Raw genomic sequence first — 24,577 nt, 5'->3', positions numbered from 1 at the left:
CTGCTTTTTGCTAGAAAGAGCTTTTGTTTTAATTTGAGTGTGACAGAGCTCCCAACTTTCCCTACTCCTCACGCAAGGGAGAATTGTTCACATTAAAAGAGGGGGGTGCCCAGAGCTAGAGGGTGGTAAAGAAGGAGGGGCCCCTTTCTATTTAGGGCCTAATCCTGCTCCTACTGACGTCATTGCAAGGTTTGCACTGAGTCTATGATTATGTGATTTGTGATTTTTGAAAAATATCATAAACACCATCCCCCCCCCCCACTGATTATATTCCTTTCTCTCCTCTTTTTCCCTTGCACATGCTTCCCTCCTGCCTGGTCTTCCTATTCCCCTGCACCAGCTGCCACAGCCCTGGTCCCCTGCTTTTATGCTCTTGCCCATGCTGGCCTGCCATGTAGTCTCCCTGCTCCCAGGCACATTCTGCAGGACAATCTTGTCCTTGGTTCCCTTCTCTTCTGTTCCACTGGCAGCTTCTGGGGGGTGGCTGGTACCGCCACACGTACTGCTGGCTCTAGTCCTCGAGGAGTAGACTGTTTCTTTTCCCCGTCTTTCTCCTATGCAGAAGCAGTCAGCAGTGGAGGCAACTAAGTTGGCTCTTCCATTTCATTTCCAGATGCTTCTGCAGACACTCAGTCTCTTCATAGGAAGCTTCCTACCACTGTATCTCAACCTGGGGATGGACCATCCTAAGGGACAAGAGGGTAATTCTGCTTATATTCCCATTCAGTCCAGGGCTTTTTACTGAGATTACTAGCCAGGGTGCTAATCCACACCAATTGTGATGGTGGTTTTTGTGGTGTGAATGCCTGTCCACAAAGAACTGAACTGAACTGCCGTCTCAATATACAGGCAGCTGAACAGATGGTGATTACTGCCAGCAGTTACCAGCCTCATCTAGATTGGCAATGATGACCTATAAGCAAAAGGCCCTCCCCTTCTCTTCCGTATCCCCTTGTCCTGAGCCATCCAGTCTGTCCAAGCTAACAATTTCCACATTCACTCAGCCCTGGCTACACATGCTCTCCTCCTTCACTCTCTTGCACCCTCACAGATCAATTCATTCCTTGCTCACTCTTTAACACCCACTCTGTCCCTCCCTCAGACAGATGCAGCGCTCTGTGGGGTGGCTTGGACTGTCTAGAACGCCCTGTGGATGGCTCAACAGCTTTGACACCCCGTCTTGAGCTATCCAGACACTTGGTCCTTTTCCTTTCTCTGGTGGCTGTGGTGTAGGAGTTGCTTTCAGATCTCCAGACTCTCTTTTAGAAGCGAGTTTGCATGAAGCCTGTTGACATTTTGCTGGATTGCGCAGGTGACTAGAACCTTACCCAACCTATCACAGGGTCGTATCCAACATTTTAAGAATCAATATGGGTGTAAAGTGCTTACCTTGTCTCTCCTCCCAGAGAGCCATGGGGTTGTGAGACAACAACCCCTCTGGCCACATGTAGCACAGCAGAAATCTTCACCTCTTGTAAGTTTTCTCTTAAACAAAGACCAAACAGCACCTTTCATGCAGAATCAGGTTGTCTTTTAGAATAACAAACCACAAAAGTAAAGTCTCCATGAGAGAGCACGGTGTGATCGTGTCTCCTCCCTAGTAGGCTGCAGCAGCTCTGCCTCTCAAAATGTCTGCCTGGCTCTGCAGACAGAGTTCTTAGAGATTTAAAGGTGCAGCACTCAGAAAGCAAAGGCAAAACACTTAGAGCTAACTAGACCACAGGCTCCAACTTAGAAGTGATGGCATAAAACTGAGAAGCCACATTCATAAACCTTTCACTCCCACTCACTGTTGCCATGACAGACCACAGGCTCTCCATCTTGGACTCCCCACGCTGCTGCTCTCACTGACAGGTTGCAGCCAGGGAGCCCACCAAAAGCCAGTCGGACACTAATATGCTCTTCCCTCTTGGGTGATGAGTGAGGTGGTGCTGTGCCTGTCAGCCTGAGAATGGGGCAGCAGCATGGGAAAGCTGAGCATGCCAGTACCCACCTGTGGTCTGGAGGTGGACATGGCTCCCACGATTTTTTCATCAATCGCAATCTGGAGCTGAAGTGCAAGATATCTGGTGGTGGGTTAAGTAGCTTTACCATGGCAACTGCCTAAGAGCCCACAGTTTAGAAAATGTATAGGACTGGATCCCACCCTCAGGATCTGTGCATGGAACGGATGCTGCATGCAATTCTCCCCACCATACAGAAGGAGAAATCAGCTGCCTCCATGGCAGCAGTCCTGTGTTCCCTCAGCCCTCACTGAAAGCTCTCTATGGTGTCTGGGGATACCCAAGGGATGAGGGCTTGGGAACTGGCTGTGGAGGACCCACATTTCTCACACCTTCATTTCCTGCATCCAGCAGAAACAACAGAGAAAAATTTGAGCCAGAAGCCATAGTCCTGTTCCTACAGAACACTCTCTGTCCCTCTGAGCTGGAGCGCTGGGGAGCTGGAGTAGGGGACCCAGAGCCCATGAAGAAGCACTGGGACTCCATGCAGCTGGCCCTGTGCATCAAGCATATGCCTGAGCTCACAGTGGACATCAGAGTTCCTGATCCCTGTGCAGATGTTTCCACAATGGAACATGATCTGGCCTGCTTGGGGGAGTGGAGCCCTTTGTCCCTGGCAACTTTGAGAATTCAACTCTGCTTCACCCTGTGTGCAGAGACAGAAATGAAATCAAACATGGCTTCCACTCCCACAGAAACTAATAAAATTAGCTCCTACAAAAGCTGGGGGAATTGAAGAGCAGCCATGTTTTCCCCTCCCCTTACTGTCTGTATCCATGACTTTCCCCTGGTTGCAGGATTCTGATTATTGGCAGTAGGGCTGAGAGCAAGTTTCACTGGCTGTGTGTTTGGTAGCAGTTTTCCTAAGAGGCCTCTCCATGCTCTGGCATTTTTCATGGCTATGTTTCAGGAGAATCATTTTATGCATTAGAGCTGTGAGCCAGCACACTGGAACCACTGGAGCATGCCTGTTAATTAACATCTTACATCTTGCAAACAGACAGGTAGGTATGTGGCTTCTGGGTGTTTTACATTGCCTATTTATTAACAGCGTTTCCCTAGGTAATACATCACAAGTGAAGCCATTTCCAGTCTGGAGATGGACGAACTGCCCTCACTGGCTCAGCTATACGTGTTAGAATATATGTCACCCCTCCCCACAATAGAGAAAAACCCACTGCCAAGAAGAGAAGGAGAGAGAAAGTGTTCCATTTGACACTGCAGATGTGGTTTTCCAAAGAACTCAGCTTCCATACGGGCATCACAGTAGGTGGTCAGAAAATATAATTCACCCAATATGCTGAGCTTTTTTGAAAATCTGGCTCCATTTGTGGGTGCTGAGCACTTGGAAATCTGGCTCTGAGCTCCTTTGAAAATCTAGCCCCACATAACTAGGGTCTGCTGCTTTTACTCACATGGACTAGCACCTTCCTCTGCAGTTACTCCCATTCATTTTAGTGGGACTACCTGTGAAGTAAGAGTAGCAAATCTGACCCTAAAGAGAAACCATATTAATGTATCTCCTCCAACCAGGATCTGCAGATGGCATCTGCTTGATTGAGTCATGTGATTTATCATCTTCATTTTGAAAATAAAAATTCAATGAGATGGTCTAGATCCCAAAATGAACTCATTTAATCTTACCTACCTGTGGGGATCTTACCAAGTGTGGGATTTGCATGTACTGTGTCAGTGGCAGCATTTGAAAACGAGGCTTCTCGAGTAATACTAGCTTGAAAGATCCCAAACAAACCTAGGGCGTGGTCCTTCAGCTGCCTGTCCTCTTCCTCCTGCAAGGAGGTCCCACTGAAGTCAAATGGACTCTGTGAAGGAGCAAAGTTCAAGCATGCAGATCCTTTGGCAGAACTGGGCTCCTAGAAAGGAGCAGACACATGACCCTCGCTCCTCTCCCTTCCTCCGGAGAACAGCATTTCTTCTGAAAGCCCACCCTCAGAAACACCAATGCTGCCATCAACATCTGTGTGACAATTCCTACTTGGGGCATAGGCTTGAGAGGCAGCATGATCTGGTGACCTGAGCAAAGAGCTGGGAGCACAGATCCAGGCTTTCTGATCCTGGTGCAGTGATTGTCTCACTGTTGGGTGTTAACCTTTCTGTGCCTCAGTTTCCCCATGTGTAGAAGGGCAATAACATTATTCACCTCACAGGGGCATTGTATGGAGCAGGAAGTTAACGTTCGTAGATTGCTTTTCAAATAAAGTGTTATGTCAGTGCCAAGTGTTGGTAGCACACAGAAGATTCTGGCCAGAGTTTTTATTGCATCCAAGGACATGCAAATGACCTCTCTGTGGCTGGACTTGCATGATCATGTTTGGTGCTAAATCAAAGGGAAAGGTTTGACAGCATGGGAAGCTTTCAAGCTAGAGTGGTCAGACAGAGGCAGTGATGGTGGCAAGGTTGAATTAAGGCAGTCTGGGACTTTAGGCACAACCCATATGGGCCCCTCATGCCCCTCCCCCACAATGTTGTAGCACTGCCCCTCCTTGGGTCAGCAGCATCCATGAGTGGGGCAGTTTACATCTCTTGGAGCTACAGGTTCAAGCTGTCTGCAGACTCAGGCAGGCATCAGTCACACTTGGGGCACATTTTCAAGCTTCGCCTTGCATCCCTGAGAGATAGTATCATAGAAGAGTAGGGTTGGAAGGGACCTCAGAAGGTCATCCAGTCCAACCCCCTGCTCAAAGCAAGACCAATCCCCAGACAGATTTTTACCCCAGTTCCCTAAATGGCCCCCTCAAGGACTGAACTCACAACCCTGGGTTTAGCAGGCCAATGCTCAAACCACTGAGCTATCCCTCATCATCATTTTAAAAACTTGAAAGCTGAGATTCTGATCTCGTCATGTGAGTTTGGGAACTGGTGTGCTAAGTGTAAGGCCAATGGGATGCCTACGCCTTAATCTGGCCATAGGTGGTAGATCCTGTGCAACACCAGAAATGTAAACTGCAGATCATTGCTGTGTCCCCAGATGCTCAGAGCTTCTTGAATCAGAGTCCTGATACTGAAATAACTGTCAGTATTCACACAGTACTCTAACTAGCTAACCTCCTCTCTTACCATACTGCCCCCGGGGATGGCTTCTCTGGAAGCAGAGTCTTTTCCACAACAGCACACACAACACCTTCCTATTGTCATTTCTGAGCATCTTTTTAAAACTCTATTAGCCAATTCTGATCCCACTTGCCCTGATTGTTCTGTGTAACTCCAAGTAATCTCAGTTAAGGTGCTCCTGATTCTATGTGCTATAGAAACTTGTGGAGATAGATTCACTGGATTGCCACGTGATTTTCACCAGCATAATGAAAGAAGAATCAGGCCCTATAGTTTCAATATTTTGATTAATTCCTCATCACCCTTTGCCTTGTTTCAGTAATACCCTTTAATGGCATCTAAGAGTTTTGATATTTGGCTAAAAATCACACTAAGCAACTAGCCAGAATAAGATTCCTGTTTTCAGATCTGACCTGACTTCACAGAGTTCTCATTTCCAAGCTGTTTGTGCTGTGAATTTGCTCTTTGTATTTTTGTTTTCCTTTGATGTGCAAAGCTCAGGTGAGCTGATGGCCTCGGGCCCACACGCATCTTTCCAGTAACACTCCCGTAGGGGGAGGGTTGGGTGCAATTTTAGAAATCCCTTGGCTATGACTTTGCCTTTCCAATGCTATTCCGCTCCCGAGGGAGTTGTTGGTGTCCCTCCTGCAAAATAACAAGTTGCTGGATCCGCATGGAATTTGTGTAGTCAGCCCCTACGCGGCCATGTATGGTTACAAAACTGGAGGTGACAGCAGTGATAAATGCTGTGTCATTTGGCAGCAAAATGTGCGGAAGATCATGTGATGCAGCAGCAATCAGTGGGCAGCAGAGGCAGCTCGAGTAGGGATACAGCAGCCCCTGTGGGCAGTATACAGAGCAGGATGTTGTGGCTGTGCCATCGTCATCAGGCCAGTGGGGTTTGCTGCAGTTTCTTCAGCTGATGGTTCACCTACTGGAGCTGCTTTTTCATCTTATTGGCAGTTCTCCAGTCCAAATGCTGGTTGGTAAGAATGAAGCAGTGATCCAGAGGATCCCACAGTTTGTGTAATTCTCCAGTGAGGGGATGCAGGACCATTCCCAGTTAGGCAGCAGGCAGGGTCTCATAGCAAAGAACAGATACAGGTGAGGAGCTTCTGAGCCTGAGGGGTTCAGGGCTTGTCTACCTGGGGAAATTATACCAGAATAAGGCAGAGGGTGGATTTAAAGCAGTAGAGTGTTCCAGAGTAGCTCCCCATGTGGACACTCTTGCTCTGGAATAGCTCCAGCACTTTAAATTCACACTTTACCTTATTCTGGAATAAGTGTGGACAAGCCCTAAGCTTGTCTCAGCCATTCACGTGATTGCTGTTTATAACAGCGGAGTCTGAGGAGTTGAAGGGTAGGGAGAATAGGAGAGGCGCATCCAACAAGCACAATCTCTTTCCTGCCCACCCTTCCCGTTTTATTTGAAAGGCGCAAGAGATTAACATTGAAAGAAATTGACACATGAGGGCCGATGGTTTTCATACTCCTTGCTACTCTGGAAAGTGGGTGCTAGCCTCCCTCTGCCGTATACTGTGCTCCTGTCATGAGTTTCTGTGAGCGTGACCCACACAGCTGTACACTCTATGATTCTGTGACTGCACCTGAGTTTTTTTCTGAAAGTCTTCCCCTTTCTCCCCCCCTCCCCATGCTGTATGTCCCTGCTGCTGCCTGGAGGCATTAAGAAAGTCATGCAATTCCCTACCTTACTGTCTCCCCACCGAATGTACTCTCTCAGTGGTACTTGCAGTATGTTTATACTTCATGAAGTTTCCAGGCTCTGATTGTTCCTGGAGTAGGTTTCAGGAAACAGCACTGGGTCTCACTACCAAGCTAGAGTTGTGAAGGAGCAATGTGGAAAAGCTTGTGCTCCTACCGGAGGTTACTAGCTGCTCCATCGGTGTCTCTTGCAAGTAACACTGCACCAAGTGACCGTGCAATTTGCTTTGGAGAAGGGCACGTTTCTGCATTCCTAGTTACAAATGCAGCACAAGTACTGCAGTCCACAAGCGAGAGGGAAGAGTGTATGGGGAAGGAAAGGGGCAGGGGAGCCTCAGGACTTCACTGGGGCCAACCGGAGCAAGTGACAACCAGTGATCAAAGAGAACAGGGTGGGGGTGGAAGGGCACCACAAAAACAAAATGTCACACTGAAAGGAACCAGCAGGAACTGCATCCCCAGGAAGACAGTCCGAGAGTCGGGAGCCATGAATTCAATTCAAGCTCTACTACAGACTTCCTTTGTGCCCTTGGGCAAGTCATTTACCTATCCCTGCTTCAGCCCCCTGGTTTCTGATGATAATGATCAGTGATCTCGCAGGGAGACTGTGAAGCTAGTCTTATCTACCCATAAAGCACGTTGACACTGAGCTGGAAGGCCCTGTAGATGTGATCTGTAATCACCCAAGATGGCAACAGAAGAGTAACAGGCAGTGGAGGCAATGCAATAGAGAATAGCGCTTGTTGCAGTAAATCAATTTAACACCAAAGGTATCCCACAGGTAGAGCTGACTTCAGGGCCTTCATTGAAGAAGGGCTTAAAGTGGGTGGGGTTTTCATGATCGAAGGAGGGGTGCCAGGGCTCCTGTATCAGTGTTCATGGGGGATCCCCTGTGATCTTTGCCAGCCTTGTCCATAGCTGACTGTACTTGTCAGAACATGGCATCAGTCTTGCAGTGGGCCAGAGAACTGCCTGTTTCATTTGCTTAATGCTTTGTCCATGGTTCACTAAGAGTGGGGAGGGTAACTCTAAGGCAACGGTCTGGGGATCTGTTACAATACAGTTCAAGATAGTGTAGATGGGACCTAATTGTGTCCCGCTAAGCGTGTTAGAGAGGTGGACTCTCAAGACTTTAGCCTGGATACAGGGACATGGGCACATCCTGTTAGGAGTGCTAGTGCCAATGTAGGTTCCAGGCCTGTAGTTTGGTCTAAAATAGTATTTTAATCTGCTTGCCTGTTTGATTTTTAATATATATATTTTCTTACTAATATGGGTGAACAAAAGGATCCTTAATAAGGACAAAGCCAGACACTGTATATCAGGGGTAGGCAACCTATGGCACGTGTGCCGAAGGCGGCACGCGAGCTGATTTTCAATGGCACTCACACTGCCCGGGTCCTGGCCACCGGTCCGAGGGGGCTCTGCATTTTAATTTAATTTTAAATGAAGCTTCTTAAACATTTTAAAAACCTTATTTACTTTATAAACAACAATAGTTTAGTTATATATTATAGACTTATAGAAAGGGACCTTCTAAAAATGTTAAAATGTATTACTGGCACGCGAAATCTTAAATTAGAGTGAATAAATGAAGACTCGGCACACCACTTCTGAAAGGTTGCTGACCCCTGTTGCCGACCTCTGCCTAACCCAAATGGGTTTGTTAGTATAATGGGAACAAATAAAAGCAGTGAAAGTGTTACTGGCCATGGTGGAAGTGTAATATATAAATGCACACTTAAAAACTGCCTCAACTCCTTATCTCAAGGCAAGGTCAAGCAACCAGTTAGAAGGGGCAAGGGGGGTTGGGGTGAAAGGTAAAACACTAAAAGACAAAAAAAGTGCCTGCCCCTGACCATAGCACAACCTCACTCCTTACCCCTCCCCTGTGGTACACAAGGAGTGGCATAAAGACCCCAGACCTATGACCCCCCAAAATAGAACATGACCATAAGTTGTAAGGGGTGGAAGTGTGGGTGTGCATTACAGGTATAATTATGCCTGCTAAGAAGAGGGAAGTGGGAAACACTGGAAAACAAGGCTCTGTGGCGTCAAAGTTATGGGACACAGGTTTGCTGAAAACTTACCCCAATAAACATTGCATTGCCTGCACTTCAAACTTCTGGTCTTCTGCTTTCTGTCTGCGTAACAAGAACCAGGGGAAAGACACCCCAGCTTTACCATAGCAACATTTAACCAGGTTGCAATTGGTTCCCTGACTCCACTACAGAGCCTCAAGGCTATTTAGGCACCTAACCACAACTGAAATGCCTTTGAGGATCTGGTTTTTGGTGCTTTAAGCTTTCTCCAGATCAGCTTTCCTCTTTGGCAGCATGGTGGAGTAGAGAGATCAACGGGAATGTGTCCCTTTTTGCTGCTGTCCTCCTTGCATCTTGTTGCCCGCTGTTTTCCCTTGCTAGTGTCGATTTGACTCAGTGCATCTTCTGTTCGCCTTTTGTCTCCTGAGAAATCCCGTTTGGTTTTGCACAGTTGCTCAAAGGCCTGGCACTAGTTCCTCACTCTAGAGTCCATGCACAATTGTGAATCATGTCTCTTCTGTATCCCTACAGGTGGATGAAAGGAGAACAGTGGAGAGGAGGCGATCAGACACTGATAAGTGTTCAGAGAGTGAACACAACATAAAGGTGAGAGGTATCCTTGGTGCTGATTGGTGTTCATGTGAAGGGGGTCGTGATGTAGTGAACCGTAGGCCCTGATTGTCAGAGGGACTGACCATCCACAGCTGCCATTGAAGTTAATGGGAGCTTTGGGTGCTCAGCCTCGCTGGCAATCAGCCCTCACGGCATTCTTGGCAGTGCCTGTCTTCATTGCAATAGTGACTGCTCAGGTTGCCTTGAGTATGGAGTGGAGTCCTCTCCCTGACTGCCTCTTTCACCACTCACCAGACTCATCCCAAAGGAACGGACAAGCTAGCTCATAAAACTATAGACCTTAGAGATGGAAAAGATGAACCAAGTCACCTGGCCCATCCCCCCATTGATGGAGGATTGTGCCCCAGGGTATTATCCAGAGCTTTATCCCAGATGGCTTTAAATTATATGATCATGAGGAAAAATGCGAACTACTCAAGAACTGACATGCCTTTTAACTGTGTGGGTTGTTTGGGAGCATTAGTGCTGGAGCAGTTGTTAGCCTGCTATGCAGGGCCCAAAGTACCTTCTCTCCAGCCACCAAAGGTTCCCCTTGCCTTTGTCCCTCTGCTGTGCCCAGTTCTCTGTGACGATGGGCAAAGTATAAATGCCTAGACTGACAGAAAGGTCCTGAAGCACACAGCTTTGAGATGGCCGCCCCAGTAGAGATTGGCTGCAGAGTGACATAAGGTGGATTTCTATAAAGAATCTCCGAATCGTGCTGAAGTTCTTTTCCTTAGTGATAAGCAAGACTACACATTTTTACTGCACCAGCCAGTTTGACTTCAGCTCCATGACCTGAGATTCCTCCGAAGAGTTGTACCTGGAAATAAAGCAACATTTCCTAATTTTCCTTCTGCTGAGTTGGAAGGTCCTTTTGCCACGTCTTCTGGGATGCCTTTGGCCCTTCCCCCCTTCTCCCCGTGGTCTTTCCTTTGTGATCACACTTACCTCAGGCTGTGTGAAATGGAAATCCAGTGAGCGTTGAATCCTATCTCGGTGCTGTTCAGTAGAAGGGCCAGCAGAGGGTACTCTAAGAACAGCATGACCATAAACAGGTGACCATCATCTTTTCACAGAGGCAGGGAACAAAAGGCAGAGGTGGCTGTCTAAGCCTAGCATGCCAGTGCTGCTGCCAGAATGCTTGCTCAGCCCCAGGACGAGCGCCATTGCATTAGCTGTTTTCTCTGTGGCTATCATTTGCTTGTGGGTTGAAAGATTCAGACTGCATTAGCCACAGTCCGTTGCTTTAGCAGGAGCTGGCCAGGGTTGTGGTAAATTAAAGTTTGTGCCTTCCTGCTGGCTGTTTAATGCAAACCCTGGAGGAAGCACTGGCTCCCCTGATAGCAGACACTCTTAATTAATGGAGCACAAATTGAATAGTCCCCGTCCCCATGCGATTCATTAGGAGAACACAGATGGGTTCCTAAGCATCAATCCCAGTTGCGCCCAGCAGAGTGGCAGAGGGCTCCTTGATTGGACTCCCGCTTGGTCCAGCAGACACAGCTGCGTTCAAGCTGAGCAGAGCCCTAGGTTGGTAAACAGCTCCTCACCCTTGCACTTGGCAGGCAGCAGATGTACATCTTCTCTTTATTTACCAGATAAACAGCACAGATGCTCGGTGAGAAACACACCATCTGACAGCTGCAATACCTCTGTCATTCACTGGTTTGGAGCCACCAGCAATTTTGCTAGGGGATCCAGGGACAAGATGGATGAGGGCTCTGGCCTTTCACCTCTGCACAGCCGGGATAAAGTCTTATTTTAGGTCTCCCATAGAAATTAATTTTCCATATCTTGACTAATCTTCATTTGTGTGTGCCAGGCGGCAGGGCTGTCAGTCTCTGCTCAGGAGAGGTGTCGGGGTCATAGGTCAGGTCTGAGAGGTGCATTGGCAGCTGGGGAAGCTTGCGCAGAGCCCTCCTGTAGCATGTATGGCTCACACTGCTGCTGCTGCTCCCTGCTCTCCAGAGCACTGAACTCGCTCACCAATCATGGCATGCCCCTTGGGATGTGCATTAAGCAGCTGGGGAGGGGCTGGAAGCTGCAGGGAGTGTTTCAGAACCACCTTCTTCTCAGTCTAAGAACAGGCCTTCTAGGACCACAGCCTGGCATTCCTTTGCCCAAGAATGGAGGGCTGAGCATCTTTCCTCCCCTCTTGTTCCTGGCTGGGCTTGCCAGGTCCCTGACTCTCTTTGGTAAAGAACTAATGAGCTGTTTCTCCTTCCCCCAGTCTCTCTGCACACACAGGTGGGTCTCCTTGGCAACAGGTTTTTCAGTCACTCCTGTTCCTCCAATCTATTTTGATCTGCAGTGAAATGCCAGGGAGATTAATTCCTGTTTTGGAGAAGGTGGGACGGGGAGGGTGGGCTTTGAAGGTGGGAAATGTGGAGTAGTGAATTATCCACCAAAAATTACCATCCCAGGACTCGCTTTGTGCTAAGCTATTCATTATACATCTCTACTTGATAGCAGGCCATGGTCAGTTGGTTCTCACCTCCAGTACAAGGCTGAAATTCATTCCTTATTCCCAGTTCCTTAGGTGTGGTACCAGCTCTTTTTTTCCTGGGTCCCCAGTTTCTTATTCAAAGGCCAAATCTATTCAAAATATATCAATGTAAGTCTCAATTTTTAGAAATGTCGTCAAATTAGTGTGTTTGAATGTGGTAAAGAATTAAAATACTAATTACTTATTTATTAATTAAATAATCAAATAAGGAGCTCAGATTTGAGTGTCTGTACATGACAAAATAAGTCTTGGGTCACCCCAAATGACAAATCCCTGCAACCAACAGACTGTTCTGAAGGATCTGGGACATACTACTTGCAATCTGAAGCTTTGTTCCTGCGCACGCTGCCATCTGTTAGGTCCTGTCCCACTTCCATATTGTACATAGAGCTTAAATACGGAAGAGGGTTTTGACAGACTGTACATGACATAATGCATCTCAGGTCACCCCATGTGCCATCCCATCCCCCTGTGACCATTATTTCGTTATGAAGAGATGTTATGCCACTTCCTTTCTGGTCTGATAAATATATTACCCCAGTTTTTATTTTGTTAGTTAACAGAGAAAATGCATGTACAAATCAACAAAAAGCCATATGCAGTCAGTTTGTTGCAAATCCAGCTATAATGTTTTCACAGAAACTATACGATAGTTAAAAATGAAGAATTCTATAGGAACCTTGGTTTGTTGTTAGATGAATTAAGAGGAGGAAAAATGGCTAAATTTATCAACATTTCTTTAACTGTGTTACAGATATAAAAGCATTTGTTGTTGTTTTGCTCATTACACAACAAATATAAAATGAACACAAGGCTTGAGCTCAGTGAGCTCCCAAATAATCTTGTTTATTAACTACATGTAGACATGCAAGTATGCTGAATGCATACTGCGGTTCTGAGTGGTTTCTGATAGCTTTTAAAATATAGAAAACAGTGAACACCATTAGAGCACTCACAAACTATTAAAGGAATACTGCCCTACTCCTATATACTACAATTAGCTGATCCAGTCTTCAGTGTTGCTATGGGACTTGTACAACAACAATGTGGCTTGATATACTTTAGAAGATTTTGGAGAACTCTATCTGTGGCTAGAATATCTGCATCTCCTTTCCTTTTTAATTCCAAAACTCCAAACTAGAAATGTCAGACCTCTGTTTGTCCAAGTTTGTGGAAACATATAAAATGTTGTATAACAGCAACTTCGTACCTATAATGGTAACACCTTTGTTTAAATAAACTCTACTGCAGGGCTCGGCAACCTTTGGCACATGGCTTGCTAGAGTAAGCACCCTGGCGGGCCAGGCTGGTTTATTTACCTGCCGCGTCCGCAGGTTCGGCGGATTGCGGCTCCCACTGGCCGCGGTTCGCCACTCCAGGCCAATGAGGGCTGCGGGAAGCTGTGCAGGCTGAGGAATGTACTGGCTATGGCTTCTCGCAGCCCCCATTGGCCTGGAGCGGCGAACCGCGGCCAGTGGGAGCCATGATTGGCTGAACCTGTGGACGCAGCAGTTAAACAAACAGGCCCGGCCCACCAGGGTGCTTACCCTGGAGAGCCACGTGCCAAAGGTTGCCGATCCTTGCTCTACTGTTTATGCAAATAATGTTGCTGACTTCTGTTGAACTGATCAATATTTGAACATTATTTTAAATATTGTTATATTTAAGTTACATGAAAAAATACTATAGAGAAGCAGGTGAAGGATTTTTCTGTGGTAGGGACATTTCCTTTTTTGCTGCAAATGGTATTAGAGAAGACATGAGTCACTATTTTGAGATGCAGCCACAAAAATGCAACTTAGTTTTTTCCAATTTATTTACTATCAGACCCAGAAATTTCTGATGGAAATAGCTGAGTGTCAAGTTTTTGATTATTTCCGCGATTAGACTTAATTGCAAATGAAAAGAATAAGATGCATGGTTCACCATTAAAGAAATGGTGTGTACTCAATTGACATAGTATTTGCTCACTTTGACTCTAAAACTGTAAAATGAGTAAAGAAGTTTCAATGTATTATAATAAAAATACTTTACTTGAGTAATTGGTGCTGCTGCTAGTGCTGATCACTGGTGACCCCTGTATTTAAGCATTCCTAAGGATTTGTATGCTAAGACCCCTGTTTTGCACAGACGGGAAGTTTCTTAATTTCTCCATAAAATTGCTGCAGCCATCACCAAATTATGCCTCTCCTTAAGGAGGTTTTTATGGTCTATAATCCTGACACAACCAACTACTGCATCAAACATCCACCTGGAGGGGGAAACTTTGATAAAGGTGCATGTGCCAAATGACCAGTAGCAGCATTTCATAGATTCAGAGTTTTTTAGGTCGAAGAGGATGATTAGGTCATCTAGTCTGACCTCCTGTGTATCACCATAGGATTTCATCCAGCTACCCTGGTACTGAGCCAAGTAACAATTTGTGTTGGACTAAAATGATGTTTTCTGGAATGGCATCCATGCTTGGTTTGGAAACATCAAAAGCTGGAGAATCCGTCACTTCCCTTGACCATTTGTTCCAATGGTTGATCACCCTCACTGTTAAAATTTGGTGCCTAATTTCTAATGTCAATGTGTCTGTGTCAGAGTCTACCCTCACTTGAAACTGGGCGGTTTCAAAGTGAGGACCCGCATGTCTTCCCCCACCCCAAAATCCTAGGGTAGGTCTTCCCTTCGGCTGCCACCACCCGGTCAATTCCTTCACAGAGGAGGAACCTTCCCCCTCCCCCCTGATTCAACTCCTTGAATCTCACACACACAGGGAAGCAGCCCACTTCCCCTCCCCTTACCTGAATTTCCCCAAGGGAAGGAATTAACCAAGTCCAAAGAAAAGAAAAGAATTTATTAAAGAATAAAAAGAAAAATACAGAATCTCTATGAGCCCAAGCTGGACACTCATAGGGTATAACCTTATCAATCTCTGGAGAGAATCCCCTCTCCCCCTTTTCTCAGTAAGCAATATCAGCAAACAGGAATAAAGCATTTCCTTTAGCAAACACACAATTGCAAATATAGAAATCAAATCATAAGACTAATTTGCCTTTCTAATTAATACTCACTATTAATTAGTAGAAACTACTCCAGGAGAACTTGGGGACATGACTGTCCTCTGTTAAATCCAAAAACAGTTCTCACACAGACAAAGGCTTCCCTCCACAGAGATTTGAAAAAATCTTATCTCTGATTGGTCCTCTGGTCAGGTGGTCACCAGGTACTACATGTTAACCCTTTACAGGTAAAACAGACTTTAACCCCTAACTATCTGTTTATGACAGTCTGGCTTCAGCTTCCAGACTGTGATAAATAAAGGGGGGATAGCTTCATTTGATAGACACCTAGCCAGCCAGTTAGCTGTAAAATCCCTTTTGGTAGCTGTTCTTTACTTGCTTTACCTGTAAAAGGTTAAAAAGTCTCCCAGGTAAAGAAAAAAAGTGGGCACCTGACCAAAAGAGCCAATGGGAAGGTAGAACTTTTTAAAATTTGGTGTCCTAAGAGGTTTGTTCATGTTATTTGATTAGTTGGTAGCCACAGCTAATTTCCTTTGTTTCCCTTCTCAGCTCTTCCCCGGAGGGAGGGAGAAAAGAGCTTGAGGGTACCACACAGGGAGAAATTCCCAAGTGCTCCTTCCTGGGTTCAAAGGGGGTTTTGTTGCATTTGGGTGGTGGGAACGTTTACCAAGCCAAGGTCAGAAAAAAGCTGTAACCTTGGGAGTTTAATACAAGCCTGGCAAGTATTAATTTTTAAAATCCTTGCGGGCCCCACTTCTGCACTCGAAGTGACAGAGTTGGGATTCAGTCTTGACACAGCCATTGGTTCTTTTTCTGCCTTTCTCTGCTAGATTAATGAGCCCTTCAGTAACCAGTATTTTGTCCACTTAAAAGGTACTTAAACGCTGTAATCAAGTCATGTCTCAACTTTTTTTTGTTTTTTGGATAAGCTAAACAGATTGAGCTCTTTCACTCTCTCATGTCTGGCCTTTTCTCCAGCCCTCACATAATTTTTGTGGCTCTTTTCTTTGCCCTTTACAATTTTTCAACACCCTTTTAAGATATGGACGCCAGAACTGGATGCAGTAGTCTAGTATTGATCTCACCAAGGCCATAAACAGAGGTAAAAATCACCTCCTGCTCCTACTCCTTACTTCCATTTATACATCCAAGGATCACATTAGCCCTTTTTGCCACAGCATTGCTCTGGGAGCTCATGTTCAGTTGCTTGTCTCCTTCATTAATTTGGATAATGGAATGGAGAGTATGCTTATAAAATTTGCAGATGACACTGAGCTGGAAGGGTCTGCAAACACTTTGGAAGCCAGGATTAGAATTAAAAATGACCTTGACAAAGTGGAGAACTGGTTTGAAATCAGCAAGATGAAATTCAGTAAAGAAAAATGCAACATACTACACTTAGGAAGTCAAAATCAGACACACAAATGGGGAATAACTGGGTGGGCAGTAGTACTTCAGAAAACGATCTCAGGGTTACAGTGGATCACAAACTGAATATGAATCAATGTGATGCAGTTGCAAAAAAGACTCGTATCATTCTGAGAGGTAGTGTGGTATGCAAGACATAATTGTTCTGCTCTACTCAGCACTGGTGTGATCTCAGCTGGAGTACTGTGTCCAGTTTTGGGCGCCACATTTTAAGAAGATGTGGACAAACTGGAGAGAATTTAGAGGAAAGCAATAAAAATGATATAAGGTTGAGAAAGCCTGCCCTAACAGGAAAGGTTTTAAAAAACAGGCATGTTTAGACTTGTGAAAAGAAGATTGAGAGGGGACTTGATAAAGACTTCAAGCATCTAAAAGATTATAACGAAGATGGTGATCTGTTGTTCTCCATGTCCACCGAAGGTAGGAGTAGTAGTAACGGGCGTAATCTGAAGCAAAGGAGGTTTAGTTAGATATTAGGGGAAAATGTCCTAAGTATAAGGTAGTTAAGCTCTGGAAGAGACTAGAAAGAGAGGGTGTGGAATCCCCATCATTGGAGGTTTTAAAAACCAGGTAGACAAACATTTGTCTAGGTATACTTGGTGCTGGCTCAGCTCGGGGGAATGGAGAAGATGACTTTGGAGGGCCCTTCCAGGCCTACATTGCTATGATTCTATGATCCTTAAATCCTTTTCAGAGTCATGCTTTTCAGGACACAGTCCCTCCTTCCGGACCGTATGGCCTGCATTCCTTGTTCCCAGATGTGTTAAAAGGTACTTTATTTGAATGCAGATTACTCTGAAGGACTGCTTTGTCCTTACCATTATTTACCACTCCTCCAATCCTTGTCTCAGCCACAAATTTTATCAGCAGTGATTTTATATTTATTTCCTGGCTGTTGGTGAAAATGTTGAACAGCATCGGGCCTAGTATTGATCCTGGCAGACCTCACTAGAAACACACATGCTCAATGATAACTCCCCACTGGCAACTGTTTTTTGAGACCTCTCACTTACCCATTTCTTAATCCATTTAACATGGGCTTTGTTGACATTGTATAGTTCTAACTTTTAAAATCAGAATGTCATATGGTATTAAGTCAAACGCCTTACAAAACTCTAAGTATTTTATATCTATTTTGTAGAGGTTCTTATGCTGAGCTTATCAGTTTCGGGGCACCTTCTGAGCATTAATGCACCTTCCAGTAGTGCATTAAGCAGTGTGACTACACATCTGTCATGTGGTGCTTGTTCTCTCATCCTCTACCCAGGGATAGAAGCATGTGTAGTGGAGTGTCTTGTTTTGGCAGGGTTTGAGATTTATTTATTTAAATATGCATATTGCTGTGTGTGTGTTAGAGAAGGCATGGTCAAAGAAATGAGCCTTGCACGTGGAGCAGAAGGTGGTGAGGTTCGTGATTGTCCTTAGTTCCTGGGGGAGTTTATTGCACAGTATGGGACCAGCTCCCCAGAAAGCTCTGTCTACTGCCCAGACAAAACTTTGCCTTTATTGTAGAGAGTTCCATTGTGCCTGAGGAGTGGCGTTGTCGATCACGGTCTTTGTTCTGGAATTTAATAAATCTTTTCAAGAACCTTGGCTCAGGCCATTCCATGCCTTGAAGATAAGGATGATACTTTGAACTTGATCTGAAATTCTGTGTGAAGCCAGTATAGAGAGCAGAGGACAGGTGTGACATGTTCGTGGTAACCTGTGTTGCTGAGGAGATGCGCTGAAGCAGTCTGTACTAAATGAAGTTTCCTATATGCTGATGGTTTCATGCCCAGGTGCAGCACAGTGCTTTCAGCCAGCCGAGAGGTAACGAAGGTGTGAACAACTTAGGCCAGGTTATTGTTCACCAGGATAGGAGAGAGTATCATAGCCAACCGGAGATGGCAGAAAGTATTACTCTTGGCTTCTGCTATGTGAGAGCTTAGCATCAACAAGGAATCAAAGAGTACTGTTGTATTAATTTAGATGGAATATATGGGCCCAGAGAGTCAAAGTGTTAATGTGACCCTCTCTCTATCCAACATTAAGCAGTTATAAAAAGGTTGGGGGGTTGGTCCACAGAGACCTCAGCCAGTTTAGTGCCATGAGAAACATACCATTAAAATGTTTTTTTCCTTTAATTAAAGAAAAAGAAGGAAAAACAGTTAAAGCATTTGACAGTCTCCTGGATGGGATTAACGGTGGTAATAATTGTCCTTTTTGGGAAACAGAGAAGAAGTTAGTTGAAATGGACTAGAGCTGTTGTTTCTGTAGCCTGACCCCATTTTCTAAAAGCCTGGACAAAACACACACAAAAGGGGAAAGAAAAGAACAGCAAAGATAAAATATGCAGCTTGTCTCTGGTGTTGATTCTTACTTGCAACCTCACTGCTAGAGAAATACAGACTTGGCACACAGGCTTATTAGCCACCCCAAAACCTGGGAAACTTGTACCAGAACTAGATTGTTTAGGGAATTGCTTTTATCTGACTCTTGGTCATGAATTTATAGCAGTGTTGAAAAATAAGCAGCCTTGGCCAACTAAGCCAGACTCTTATTAGACAGAAGGAAAAAGGAAAAGGACTGAAAAGAAAAGGTGGGGAAGGAAAAGGACACATGGCGGGAGGAACGGGGATGTGTGTGACAAAGTGAGAGTTAGCCAGAGCCAGTGGAGGTCTCAGCAAACCGGATGTTCAACAAATTGGTCTCTCTGCCTCCTACATGAAGTCCGTGTCTCACTTATGGACACAAAAACATCTTTGGTTGAGACAAATTTCAGGATCTATCTAAATATTACCTGTTCTGCTATACAGGTCAGAAAACTGGATCTTTTTACTGGCAAACTTGGAGTGGCTAGAAGCATTCCATATGCCCCATCAGTGCCAAATCCTGAGCATACAGAGGTTTCACTTTGTGCAAAATGTCACAATCTTGCAAAGATCTTATCTTCCTTGTCACTCAATATAGTCAAAAGCAGCATTGCATGCTCTTTGGCCAAGTCTCCAGGATGAACAAAAACACCCTGTGACAGGTTCACTACACCTCCCTGGGTCCCACTTGGAACTGGGGTACCATTGACCCCACCTGACACACCTGCATGGGCTCCCTTCACACTGTATTGCTGAGGCAAGCCAGCCATGCCGTCCCTCAGGCTTCAGACTGCATTTTACCAGCACACATGCAGGTAGGGGCACATCCAGTTGCAGCTATACACACAGATGCTGAGATAAAGCTCTGCATGGGAAGGCTCCGCTAAGACACTGGCCAGTTACTCAAGTGCACCTTCCCTCCCGCTCCGCCCCCTGGAGTGTAAACCCAAAATTGTACCATCTTGCACTGCTCATGAAATTCGCCCCCTCCCTCAGTGTGGAGAAAGATATACACAGCCTTCTGCCCCAAGTTATGAATTCCATACATTGGCTTTTAGACAAAACAAAACAAGTTTATTAACTACAAAAGATAGAGTTTAAGTGATTATAAGGGATAGTAAACAGATCAGAGCAGATTAGCCAGCAAATAAAACAAAATGCAATCTAAGATTAATATACTAAAGAAATTGGTTACAAGTAGCAAATTCTCACCCTAAATGATGTTTTGGGCAGATTACAGAGACTTGCTTGAAGCTTAAAACTCCAGATATTCCTTTCACAGATCAGACACCCTCTAGCCTGGGACCATCATTTCCCACAGTTCAGTCTTTATTCCTCAGGTATTTCCAGGCGTGTTGTCCAGGGAGAGTGAGATACCCTCATGATGTCATTGTGACATCTGTGACTAACGTACCCTATATATCTCATTCTGTATGTCAATAAATACCACGTGTATGCTGATGGCTCACAGATCTACCTCTCCACTCCTGACCTGTCTCCTTCTTTCCAAACTAAAATCACAGCTTGTCTTTCCGACATCTCCTTGTGGATGTCCAACCATCATTATATCTTCTTTTCAATTGCTGGAAAGTTCTTTTGCTGTGACCTGGGTCAAACAGTTCCCATTATGTAGTGCTATCTCTGAGAGGTTTCTATTGTACACAGTTCCTGGAGTAATCCTTGTGCTTGTGTGCATTGCCTCAATTAGCCATTAGCATTGTTTGGCCTTTTTACTGTTGTACCTGAAAGGCTGCTTGTGGGTGTTTTTAACCTCACAACATGTTTCAGTAAAACATACATAGCCAAATTTCATAACGTCACATACGACGATAGCACATATAATCCAACGATATATTAATGTCTAGCAGATCAAGATTTATAGAATGATACCTCACAAGGCATACTTTGTACAAAACATATCCTAATACATGACAGTGGTGAATATTGGGGTGCCAGAATGTCACACACCCCAGCACACCATGCTCTCAAACTGTCCATGGACGCGTGAAAGGGGTGCATGCCTGACCTTACCTGACACCGCCCTTAGGGCTGTCCCAGAGATTTGTGTATTTGCAGGATCGAGTCAGATCTGGGAACTTCACTACATGCAGAGAAGAGTTAGGGGAGATTTGATAGCAGCCTTCAACAACCTGAAGGGGGGTTCCAAAGAGGATGGAGCTAGGCTGTTCTGAGTGGTGGCAGATGACAGAACAAGAAGCAATGGTCTCAAGTTGCAGTGGGGAAGGTCTAGGTTGGATATTAGGAAAGACTATTTCACTAGGAGTGTGGTGAAGCACTGGAATGGGTTACCTAGGGAGGAGGTGGAATCTTCATCCTTAGAGGTTTTTAAGGCCTGGCTTGACAAAGCCTTGGCTTGGATGATTTAGTTGGTGTTGGTCCTGCTTTGAGCAGGGGATTTGACTAGATGATCTCCTGAGGTCTCTTCCAACCATAATATTCTATGATTCTATGATGCCTAGAGTGACACCATCAACTGTGGTGGCAATGGTCCTTAGCAGACTGTGCGTGTTTGATAAGCAGAGGTGAGGATGTCATCTGGGTCCCTTTCTTGGCCCAGTCATCAGGACATCTCAGGATTAGGACGATGAATGCCCAGCAGAGGCAGCTGCCCCGCCCCCTCCCCACGCCGCTCTGAGTGGGGCGGGGCTCAGGCCCCGTTGGAGCTCCCAGCCGCCTTGATGCGCTGAGGCTCCAGGAGAGGGGCGGAGGCGGGAGCCTCCGCTCTTCTCTTGGGGGCCCCTGCGGAGCCCGGGGCAAATTGCCCCCCCCTCTGGGCGGCCCTGCTGGTGGCAGCCATGATGGTAAAGCTCAGTCCTTCCCCTTCTTTCAGTCAACAATTGACCCCTTTGCTCTGCCATTGCTAATTTTCACCCTCCCAAATTCTCTTTGAAAACCCCAAAAGGGAGTGATGGATGGAATAATTTATCCCCTCATTATTTTGTCCATCTGTTAGGCCTAATGTCCAACAAACCAAGTTTGGTCCATTGATTTCTGGTCCCTCACTTTTTTAGTTTACCAGGCATGATTTTAACACAGTTCTTGAGTTCTATCAGCAGGCTTTTTTGTTTGGACTAACTCAGGCTGTCTCCCTTTTGCATCTTTCCCCATCAATATTTATTGTTATAAGTTATTGTAGCATTTAATGAACTTTCATTCACTTCTTACAACTGAATTTAAAATTGGGTAAATTTGTAGGACAAACTATTTTAACAGTAATCCTAAACTATAGATCTAATTGACTAATTATGGGTGTGTCTCCTTCAACCAAAGGAGACTGCACTGTAGCTGAAAAGGCTTTACCTTTATCAATTAAGTTTGTAATGTCAAAGAATGAAATCAGGTTTCTTTGGCAAGACCTGTTTTCCATAAAACCGTGTTGACTAGAATTAATTATATTCCTAGTCTTTAATACTGTAGCAACTGAATCTGATATCAGCTTTTCCATATTTTTCCCTGGTATTAATGTCAAGCTAAGTGTCCTATAGTTATCTAGTTCATACCGCTTGGACTTTCTGAATATTGGCACAACATTAGTACTCTTCTGGTCTTTTGGAATTTCTCTGGGATGAAGATCTCCTTAGCCAACTCTTTTAGGACTCTTGGGTGCAAGTTATTAGGGCCTGCTGATGGGATGGAAAGAAATTCATCAGCCTCGTATCGTACGAATACATCATCCTGCTTCTTTCCAAATACAGAACAGAAATATTTATTGAACACTTTTTACATCATTATTAACAATTTTACCATCTCCATCTAATAATGTGCTTATATCCATAGACTTATAGACTTTAAGGACAGAAGGGACCATCATGGTCATCTAGTCTGACCTCTTGCACATCGCAGGCCACAGAACCACATCCACCCACTCCTGTAATAGACTCATAATCTCGGGCTGAATTATTGAAGTCCTCAAATCATGATTTAAAGACTTTGAGTTACAGAGACTCCACCATTTGACCCACACCATTGCTGGTATTTATTTAGTTCTTAATAGTCTTTAGAAGCTCCTTATTGTCCTTAGACTGTCCAGCCATGGAGTTTTCCCTGATGTCTTTAGCTTCCTTTATCCATTTTCTACACTTCATAAATTTTTATTTACATTGATTGCTCTGTACATCGATTGCTGCATGAGACCTCCAGCATGTCTCCCAAATTGAACTCCTCAATAAGAACACCATTTCTGTCAACACACTAAACATCTATCTGTAAAGAATAACTCATTTTGTTTTCTGGTTTGATTCAGTGGCCTGTAACAGACCCCTCACCAGACCACATCCTGAGCTTTGTTAGTCACCACATTGATCCATATGTATTCAAGATCTTGTGGTTCTGAATTATCAACAGGGTCCTAGTTTTCCATGGTAAAAACCCAAAATTCTACAATTTAAAAAAAACATAAAAATCCATGTTTTTCTGCAATTAAAATGAAACACTGAACTTTGGTTTCCCTAGCCACAAGATATATAGGTATCAACTGAACACAGTGTTTTACTAATACAGTGAAACCCCGTTTATCCGATCTAATTGGGACCAGGGCCAGATTAGATAATCAAAAATTCAGATAATCTGGAGAGCTTCAGCTGCGAGTGGCCGGGCATGGGCTGTCAGCGCTGTTTTGGTTAATACAGAGAGCCAGATAATGGAAGCTTGGACAAATGGGGTTCTATTGTACATGTTTTTATTTTTTCACAAAATGTAAAAACTAAAGATTCTCTTTAAAAATGCAAATTTTGTGTTTTTCCAGGGAAAACGGATTTCTAGGATCCCTGATTATCAAGCAACACCGACTAATGTAGAGTGCCCCCACCCCCAACACACACATGCACACACACCTTTTACCCACTCTAGTCCTCCTAAAGAGGTGATAATCCATCATGTGAAATGTCCCACCAGGTTTCAGTATTGCCAATTGCATATATTTTTCTCAGTGAGAATTTCTTATTCCTCGTAGCTGTTAACCAGACTCCTAGCATTGGTATAGAAGCGACTGAAAAATGTCTTCTCTTCACGTGTTTTGTCACATCAGTTCAATTTGTTTGTGATGTCTTGAGTTTTAGTTTTGTACAGCATTTGTCTCCATAGCACCTCCTCTTGTGTAGGTAGCTCAATGCCCTCCTAGCTGCTCCAACTAGTCTTCTACAGAGAAGGTTAGCCCCTGATCTGTGAGACGCCAGCCATCCCATATGTACAGCCTCCACTCCCACTGGAATGTGGCCACAAAACCTATACCTTCAGCCTCACACCAGCTGTGCAGCCAACAGTTCACCTCCTGTATTTTCTGCTTTCTTTTGCTCATTGGATTGGAAGGATCTCTAATGAGATCACTTGGACTTTCCTTTTTTTCCAATCCCTTCCAAGGTGCCTAAGGTCTCCTCTAATTTGAACAGTTCCATGTGATGCTGTGTCATTAGCTCCAATGTGTATCATCATCAGTGGACAAACAACTTCATAATCTTGTCTAGTCATTCAGTTACCTCTCATATTTTCACTCCAGGGAGACAGCACACTTATCGTCCCTGTGTCCTTTCTTCTTAATATTGAGTTACCAATGATGATTGTCTGTATTCTTATGATGGTTGACGAACCTCACTTGGTTGCTGCTCATTTCATACCACAAGAACACCCATCAGGTATGTCCCCAGGTATGTTCCATTCCTCTAGAGACAGGTTCTTCTGTAGCTGACTGGCTGAGCCTCTGAAAATGCTTTGATACTTCTGGTGAAGTTGTGAAGTTGAACGACTCTTGGCTCTCTTTCCCCTCTTGTTAAAAATCACCTGTCCACTCTGGTTTCTACTCCCTCCAATT

The 24,577-nt window shown here is 44.8% G+C and overlaps 1 protein-coding gene and 1 long non-coding RNA gene across 5 annotated transcripts in view; one reads left to right on the top strand and one right to left on the bottom strand.

Annotated features, from left to right (window-relative positions):
• LOC123370209 overlaps positions 1-1,588 on the bottom strand; it is a 31,868-nt gene extending 30,280 nt beyond the window's left edge. The window contains exon 1 of the long non-coding RNA XR_006579309.1: positions 1,390-1,588. This is a non-coding gene — a long non-coding RNA (uncharacterized LOC123370209). The remainder of the gene's footprint in view (positions 1-1,389) is intronic.
• CCDC9B (coiled-coil domain containing 9B) overlaps positions 1-24,577 on the top strand; it is a 102,806-nt gene that overhangs the window by 35,013 nt on the left and 43,216 nt on the right. For all 4 annotated transcript variants that reach the window (XM_045016542.1, XM_045016544.1, XM_045016545.1 and 1 more), the window contains exon 6: positions 9,371-9,445. In XM_045016542.1, the coding sequence (XP_044872477.1) occupies positions 9,371-9,445 (75 nt within the window). The remainder of the gene's footprint in view (positions 1-9,370; positions 9,446-24,577) is intronic.

The sequence above is a fragment of the Mauremys mutica genome, chromosome 4, assembly GCF_020497125.1.
Source record: "Mauremys mutica isolate MM-2020 ecotype Southern chromosome 4, ASM2049712v1, whole genome shotgun sequence".
NCBI classification, from domain to species: Eukaryota; Metazoa; Chordata; order Testudines; family Geoemydidae; genus Mauremys; species Mauremys mutica.
Note: the sequence above shows the minus strand (reverse complement) of the source record. Positions and strands in the feature narration are given on the sequence as shown.